The sequence below is a fragment of the Lactuca serriola genome, chromosome 6, assembly GCF_051521515.1.
Source record: "Lactuca serriola cultivar US96UC23 chromosome 6, Lser_US96UC23_V15, whole genome shotgun sequence".
NCBI lineage: Eukaryota > Viridiplantae > Streptophyta > Magnoliopsida > Asterales > Asteraceae > Lactuca > Lactuca serriola.
Genome location: NC_136413.1, coordinates 137930363 through 137939265, shown reverse-complemented (window position 1 = coordinate 137939265; position 8903 = coordinate 137930363). Strand labels below are relative to the sequence as shown.

At 41.5% G+C, this 8903-nt stretch overlaps 2 protein-coding genes across 2 annotated transcripts; both read right to left on the bottom strand.

Annotated features, from left to right (window-relative positions):
* Nucleotides 1–5774: 5774 nt before the first annotated feature.
* LOC145060200 (uncharacterized) lies at nt 5775–7408 on the bottom strand. Its single transcript, XM_079007906.1, has 3 exons — nt 7287–7408; nt 6310–7025; nt 5775–6241 (listed from the first exon to the last, which is right to left on the bottom strand). The coding sequence occupies exons 1-3, from the start codon at nt 7406–7408 to the stop codon at nt 5775–5777; spliced, it is 1305 nt and encodes a 434-aa protein (XP_078864032.1).
* Nucleotides 7409–7479: 71 nt separating this feature from the next.
* LOC145060199 (uncharacterized) lies at nt 7480–8406 on the bottom strand. Its single transcript, XM_079007905.1, has 3 exons — nt 8393–8406; nt 7842–8139; nt 7480–7767 (listed from the first exon to the last, which is right to left on the bottom strand). Exons 1-3 carry the CDS (start codon nt 8404–8406, stop codon nt 7480–7482), a joined length of 600 nt encoding a protein of 199 aa, XP_078864031.1.
* Between the last annotated feature and the right edge of the window lie 497 nt (nt 8407–8903).

Here is an 8903-nt window from a genome sequence, read left to right as displayed (position 1 = left end):
GCAGAGGAGATACCGACAGTGCTATGGTCATACAGGACCACACCGTAAACGAGCACACACGAAACCCCGTTCAGTTTGACATACAGGAAATAAGCTATGCTCATAATGGAGTTAACGGTGAGTACACTAAGGGTGGCTAGCACAGATGAAGAAAGCAATGCACAGGACCTAGGGATAAACCTGGATATCCTAGAAGAAAAACGCAAAAAATCAGAAATGCGCCAGGTTGCATACAAGCATGCAACAGAAAGGTATTATAACCAAAGGGTAAAGGAGAAAGCGTTCAGAGTGGGTGAGTATGTTCTAAGGAAAAGCGAAGCAAGTCGAGCCCAACCCCAAGGAAAATTGGGTCCAACATGGGAGGGCCCTTACAAAGTCACGGAAGCAAATTAGAATGGTGCATATGTCTTGGAAACGATGGAAGGAAGGCAGATTACAAGAACGTGGAACGCCAGGAACTTGAAAAAGTTTTCTTTTGAAAAGAAAGAAGTCTAATCCCAGTCGACTGATATGCTGCTTAGTACGGCACATCCCAAGTACTTAGTGTACATAAGTCCATGCTTAGTGACATGAGTCTCATACTTAGTGTATTTATAATCCACGGTTAATGTAATGGGATTATTCAAATGCTAATCTTTAATACGTAGTGTATTAATCTTAACAATTGAAAATGTGCATGAAAACATCCATCCGTTGGGTACTAAGAGCACCCAGTACCGATACTTAGCATGTCGGCAATGACATAGGTGAAGCAGAACGCCTAGCGCATCAGAGCGCTATGTTTTTTTTAAACAAAAAGAAAAAGAAAAAGAGAGCAAGCAACAAACAAATAATGCTTATAGGATACGGTTACATACATAAAATAGTGAATATTGTTTAAAAGTTCATGCAATATACAAACTAAAGGCATCATATGGCCACCAAAAGAAGCATGCAAGATAGAAACCGAAACAAGCAAAGAAATTTTCATGCCCCAAGAGGGGTAGCACACGATGCCGGAGCATTCTCAATAGCATCATTCCCATGACATGCGACTTCATTTCCCACAACAGCCACTTCACCTTCGCCACGATCACCATCACCACCCTCATTACCTCCTCCAACATCAACCTCAGCCACCTGCACAATATCATGACCCATCGCACTTTCCGGAGAACCCTTTGAACCACCAAAAGAGCATAACTCCCAGAGACCCCCAACACCCAGTTCCCCTAAACCCAACAAGGATGCATGATCTATACTGGCAAAAGACAACAGAGCATCGTTCATACTAACCACGAGACCGACAGAAGTAGCACCAACACCGACATCTCCACCACCAGTACCAGCAGAAGTTTTTTGAACGGACTCAATCCCGACCATAAAAGCAGCATGTCAGATGAGACTTATCGCGTTAGTAAAATCCGGATGCTCAATCGGTTTATCAACAATGCGAACAACACCAACATGCACCAGCCAATCCAAGTCTCGACGGGAAGCGTCCAAAATCTGATTGCAACGACGAAATAAGCTTATCACGATTAGTAGCATCGCGCTCAAGACTTTCCACCTGGATCATCAAACCTTCATTCACTTGAGTCAGGGAATCGATCTTAGCTTCCAAAACGGCTCTAGTTTCGTTAAGGACGGTTCTCTCAGAGGATAACAATTCACACTTTTGTTCAGACAAACGGAGGCCCTCGCCAAGCTCACCGAGGCGACGTTCCAGCCCTGTCATGCGTGACTTACAAGTAGCATGGACGGCCTCCATCTCAACAAGGGCATGAACACGCCGGGAACCCGTGACAAGGTAAAACATGGCCTGCACAGCAGCGTAAGCCATGTTATGAGCAAGGACAAGATTACCCATAGCCTCCATATTGCCAACGGCAGCAGGAGGAAAAGCATGGCGGGAAAATTCCAAAGCATTGCTACGAACAGAGAGTCGGGAATCATCGTGGAGATCCCAGGAAGGAACAAAAATAGGAGACCCAGTAGAATTGTCTCCAGACACAACACCTAAAGAAACTGAAACTTAACCAGGGCCACTAGAACCTTTAACCGGGGAGAACTTCGGGGAAACCAATGGAACACATGGAACAGGAATAGAGGAGAAGATAGGAGCAATGGGCTGTTCAGTCGTCCTGTCGATCCCTTCAGACTGTTGCGTGTCGTCATCAGGGATCACGACCACACCGACCAGTGTGGAAGTCATAAAACTCAGCAGACGAGAGAAGTTGCGCTGGGTATGAACTCTCTTGGCAGCGATAGGCGCACCAGTAACCGGCTCACCCATGGCTAAGACAACTTTTCTCTTCGCCTACATTCGCCGGGCATCCATGATAATCCCTTCTTTGCTGTCTTCGCTACCCTCCACGGAGGAGGAACGAGTGCTACCTAGGGGCATGACAGCAGAGATGGGGCGGGCGTGTAAAGGATCCTCCTCCGACGCTGACGAGCCTGTAGGGGGACGGAAGGGGAAGCAGCTAAGGCAAGTTGATCCATTCGGTGAGGTGGAGGAAGCCGATCAACTAGATCCACCTCGCGATACTCTAACTTGCCCCGATAACGCTTCCATAACACCTCATCCATGGACAGGGAAGATTCAACACCTAGAGATGTTAGAATAAGGAATATCAGTCATACAGTAGTAACAAGGGGGAGAAGAAAAAAAAGAGGGGCACAACACTCACCGACGGAGAAAAAAAACGCCATTTTGCCGCGATGCCTCCAAGAAGGGCTCATCCCTACACCAGAAAGCAGAGCCTCAGAATAATCTTCAGGGGATACTTGCACACACTTCAGGTAATCAGAAACACTTTGGTTGTGAGGGAAGAGTTTGGGGATGGTATCGGCAAAAGCATTCGCACAGTACCGGCCGCTTCCGACGAACTCCTAGTTTACCCATAGCCACTTGTCCTGCCAGTTCTTAGGGGTCCGCCCGTCGGGAACTAAGGCGTGCCCCCTAGTCGGACCGAAAAGGTGCACTTATCTCCAGTGACACATAATCGGAAGAAAAACTTGAAAACGAAGTAATCCGTAAGATACTCGTTGCCTCTGCAGATCATCTCAAATGCAACCACTTTGTTGACTGCATTGGGGGTCAGCATCTGAAGACTGCAACCATCTTTCTGGAAGACCTCCTCTTAAAAATCAGTCAAAGGAAAAACGGATGCCATCATCTAGGGTTTTCAAGTAAACCCCAATCTTGCCAGGGGAGGGGATGAGATACTAGAACCAGGTGCAGGAAACTCTACACCTTCCAGGGAAGATAAGCCATATGTGACCTCTAGCTAACAATACTCAGTCTTGGAAGGGAGGATACCGGGAAGGTTTGCCATGAGAAAGAAAGAAGAAGATAAACCCGAAAAAAGGAAGACGAAGAGAGAATGAGGAAGACAAAGAGAAACCATTTAGATGCCCTTATAAAGAAAAGGAAGAGGCGGGACATTTAAATGCCTGACACAGTGACGTAACTGCCAGTCATCATGCACAGTCACGTCGCCATTAAAGACGGAACGGCAGGTAAAGAAAAACCAACACGCGTAAGCTAGCTAAGTCCATAACGCCATAACTAGCGCTGCAACGCTACGACTACTGGACTGGGGGACTTGATGACAAGCGTAGGGTAGCACGGCAGAAGCACGAGTCAGGCACGCCAACCGGGCCCAGCCCAGTAGGCTTAGCGTCCACTGGCGCCCCCGGGAGCGGAATGCACAGGCGAAAGGCTCACGCCCGCCAAGGGACGCTCCCAGCTCCGAGACAAAAGATATGGTCAGGAGACAAGCAGGAGGATCAGGCCATTACCGTCAGAGCCAATAAGAGCGCCCTAACAGTTGAAGGGGCATGACCCTCCAATCAGCGCCCCTGATCTTGTCTCCCCAAAAAGCAATCTTGTCTGGTACGGATCAGGAAAGGGAGCTAGGTATAAAAGGATAAGCTCTCAGACCTACGAGGTAAGCTCTCTGGACTCTCTAAGAGCACACACCCAAAGATCCTAAACACTCTCTAACTTGACCGTCAGAGTGTTCTTCCGGGAGCTCCTCCCGGAAAGCGGCTGACTGCCTTCTTTCTTTGTGATCTTACAGAGGCAGCCAAGAATCCAAGTGAACAATATCAACCGAGCCAAGACAAGGTCGCATCACAAGACTTTCAGAAGTTCACTATAAAAAGAAAGCCTCAAGAGATATCGAGTCTGAGATTCTGGGCTTTCACATTCAAAAGCTCTACTGAGAGAGGCACAAACTAATTCCGGTCGACACCATTCCAAAAGAGGTATTTCTAAACTTCAAGGCTATTAATACTTATCGCCTTCCGAACCAGAAAACTTTTAGACCTGTTCCTAGATTACCTAAACACATGTTGGCCATTTTACCATCTAAGTCCCCTCATTTGAAACATTACTTAGAGACTTCGATTGTGTACAACCCAACACAATCTACCTCAGTCCCCATTGAACCCACCTCGGATGTGGCTAAACCAGCCTCGACTGGTGGAAAGAAAAAGTAGGTAGCTAAGAGAATGACCTCTCCCTCTAAACCAAAATCAAAAAACAGAAACAAAGTCGATACTTCCTCTTCACAGGAAGTTATCAAGGACATTCTGACTGACTCTTGTCATCCTTTTACCTAACATGCCCACTCTTCTGAAGTACCCTTCGGAGTTTCAAAAAAATCGACACACACTCACGGGGGGTTTCCACACAATCCACCCTCACCTTGCCAACAAGGTGATTTCGATGTTGAACATGGTTCCTTGCACCCCTGGAACAAACCCATGAGTCATTTTGAACATCCCTCCTTTCTCTTGTACACAAGAATGATCTGAGGTTCCCCTCTCAGATACCAAGCATTATGAAGCGGGAGTTGTCCCTCCTCTTTCAGATGCCACAACTGTTCTGATACCTGGAAAAAGTAAAGGATGACCAAGTACTGAAGATCCAGATTGGTTAGACTTTATTATCAGGGCACACACCAGACATCCAGAGCTCACTCGATCCCAAGTGGAAGCAACACTCAACTCTATGAGAAACAGAGATATCCAGAGCAATCTTCCATTCATTTCTCCATCTGATGACGTTACTGATCAAGAGTTTGCATCAGGAGAAACTCAACATGATAATATCATCTCAGATGATCCTCCGATGTCTCCTTACCACGATGCTATCCACTCAGATCCTAATGAAGAACATTCAACAAAATTCATGTTTGATGATGATAGTGCCTCTAGTGCAACATCTCAAGTCATTTCATCCGCTCCCATATATCAGAATCCATCTTCATCAAGGCCCACTCATGACTTTGGACTTTCATCATCTTCTTCATAACCCATTGATGAAGATATTCAAATTGATGACCATGCTCAGCACAATCTCGGAAGTGAATCGGAAGTTAATCCTTCCAAGGATAATCAAGCCACCACTACCAACAATCCTGGACCTTCTGATCCGCCAATTGACCAAGAGTGTGATAAAGCTAAGGCTCCGTTTGATAGTTACTGACTGAGAAAGTGCTGACTGGGAAAGGTCTGTCTGGGTAAGAAGTCCTGACTGAGTAAGAAATTCTGTTGTTTGATTATACATCTGAATGACTGTGCTAAGTGATGAAAAATGACCATTTTACCCTTCTGTTATATATAGTGATGAAGTAAGTTGCTGAACAATTATAAAAACATACATATTGTCATACAAAATGTAAATTACACACAAATAAAAAATATCATACAAAATGTAAATTAAACATAAATCATTTAATATCCATATAAAAACATAATGAAATTTAAAATAACATAATAATTTAACGTAAAGTAGGTGAAAGTAGGCGATTTGCAATCTGATCACGCAAAACACGCATATATTCAACAGCTTCTGAACCCCATTCTATGCCTTGTATGTTTTCTCTATCAATTCCCCCACCTTGGACGTCAGGATTAATCATAGTATCCTCCTCAAAATTTCTAAACAAGTCATCTTCTATATTGTATTTCCTTATAAAATTATGGACCGTGACACAAGCAAAGACTATGTCTCTTTGCACTGTAAAAGGATAAGGAGCCATTTGTTTTAAGATTGGGAATCTCGCCTTCAATACACCATAAGCACGCTCAATAACATTTCTAAGTTGTGCATGGGCATGATTGAACCTTTCTTCTCTAGTTAAAGGTCTGCCTCTTCGAAAATCGGCTAACCAATACCTAGTATTGCGGTATGGAGCCATAAACCCACGAGTGTTTGTATATGCGGCATCACAAAGGTAATACTTATCTGCAAATGAATGTGACATATATTATATAAAGAAGATAGATAATAAAAGTTATATAAATATTACAAACCCGGTGGAGGAAATGGAAATCCAGAAGTCGAATTGAATGCAACTTCTTTCAAAACTCTTGAATCATGTGCTATACCCTCCCATCCAGCCCAAACAAAGGTGAATATCATATCAAAATCACAAATTCCTATAACATTTTGAAAACATTCTCCTTTTCCTCGTCCCCTATAATGAGTTTGTTGATCAACAGGTACAACCGCATGTACAAGAGTTCCATCTAATGCACCTATTGCTCCGGAAAAAATATTTTTTAACCGTCTATGTCGTTCCGAGTTATGTCTTGTTGGATTAGGAGTTGTTGGTACTATAATTTCTTTTGCAAAACACATCATTGCAGTTAGGACCTCATGAAAACATTGATGAATCGTTTGCGTGGAGTGATAAAATCTTCCCTTAACCGCGCGAAAACGTTCATTATGTCCTATAACATGTAAGAATATAGCCATCTTCTCTTCAATGCTTATTGTCCTACTAGCTTGCAACCAATTTTTTTGGGTAAAATGGTTGCATAATAAAGCAAATGCCTCTTGTGTAAGACGCATCATATCGTAACATTGTGTAGGGTCTCCGTACATCAAATCTTGCGTATACGCGTACCCGCTTGAATCGTTATCTCTAATTCTATGAATTCTGATTATTCTACGTCTGTTTGACCTCAACCAATAAAACACAAGTAAAAGAAAAGCCACAACTTCACCATCAGAAACCATACTTGACCTGTTACAAACAATTAGGTAACATGTTAAAGTAAAAAAAAAATCATCCACCAAAAGTCATATTCAATATCCAATAACAGCCAAAAGTCATGCATATAACATCATCCAAAGTAACATCCAAAAAAATATCAAACATAGGATCCAAAAGTCATGCAACAAAAAACTAATAACCAACTTTTCTACCCGCACCCATCAAAGGTAACCATACTTCCTACCCGCACCCATCACCCACGACTCACAACTAGTATGTGAAAGTCGTAACCAAACTTTCCTAACATCAGCACTTTCACCAAATAGCAAAAGAGCGGTCTTGTGTCTTTCATCTTCTTCTCCCCATTCCATTTTGTTTAATTTCTCCATACACGCATCAACATCCTTATCCATTTCACTTTTTTCAATTCTTTCATTTTTTTCCACTAACGACCTTGCAAGCTTTACAATCTCCTCTTCAACTTCTAATGCCCTTGCATCTCTCTTTTTCCACCAACTCTTTTGTTTCCACCAACTTCCGTATTTTTTGAACGTCCCGAAGATTCTTCACTTGCACCTACGTGTTGTGTTGAGGTTTCCATTGGAACATCATCATCAAAATCATGGGCACTAAACTCTTCTACATGACGAGGGAGTGTAGAAGATGGCCCCCAACTTTGAAAGTCGGTTGAGGTCGACCCTTCAAATAGTTGGGTGCAAAGATCAGGAAACAGCAGGGGTTTAGTTTTCAATGACAACACGAACTTGTTCAACTGTTTACAATTTTTATAAATATTAGTATTTTTTATAAAAATAATTATAATAGTATTTGTTATAAAAATATTACCTTCCCCTCTTCCTTCCATTGTTCATCTGTCAGGTTAAATTTATTTTTTATAGGGTCATATATATTACCGGTTTTGTTTTTCAATTTCACCCAAGCAACATACTTTGATTTGTAGTAGTCAAAGTGGTTTCTCATTTGCTTCTGATCAACCTCTTTACCGTGTTCGTTCATCAATTTTTCGCGTACTATCTTCCATGAACTAGCCTTAAGCCCAGAACCCTCACGACCATTAGTGGTTAGTTCATGGATACATGCATCAAGAAAAGTTTTGTCCTCACTTTCGTTCCAAACCAACATCCTAAAACATTAATATTTAAAGTAATTTATTATAAGTTTTATCAAGATCAAGAACAATCTTAACACTAAAATAATTTTCTGCCAATAAATCAACATCATCTTAAATAATAATAAAACAATTAAGGTCAACATAGCTTATAAACAAAAAAATTCCAGCTTTCATAGCTTATAAAAAAAAATCACAGCATTGCCAACATAGCTTGCAAACAAAAAAAGATTTCAAATTTTGTTCCAAACCAATATTGTCATCATACCTTTCATATTCCATAGCTTATAAACATAAAAAAAATATGATTTTTGATTTTATAGCTTATACACAACCATGTTTTAGATTTCAAAAATTTGAGCAAAGAATGATTCTAATTTCATAACATTTAAAAAAATAGTTTCAGATTTCATAACATTACATAACATTACAGCAACATGTGAAAGAGTCAATGTTTGACCTTTTAGAATCAAATGAATTGCTTTTGAAATCAAAGTTGAGGGCAATTTGTCATTATAACATTAAACCATTGTAAATTAATGTTGACAATTTATTGAAGAGTTTAATGTTAAACAAACACAAAGAACAAATAAATTAATGTTGAACAACAAGCACACCCTTCCAGCTTATTCTATTGAGCAAAGAAGCAACACTCTCCTTTTAAAGATTGATTGATTCAACATAAAAAGGTAAAAACATCCAGAAATTAAACACATTTAACACAACAAACACAAAAATCCCCTAAAAACACCATGTGGATAATCCCTTCAATCACATTC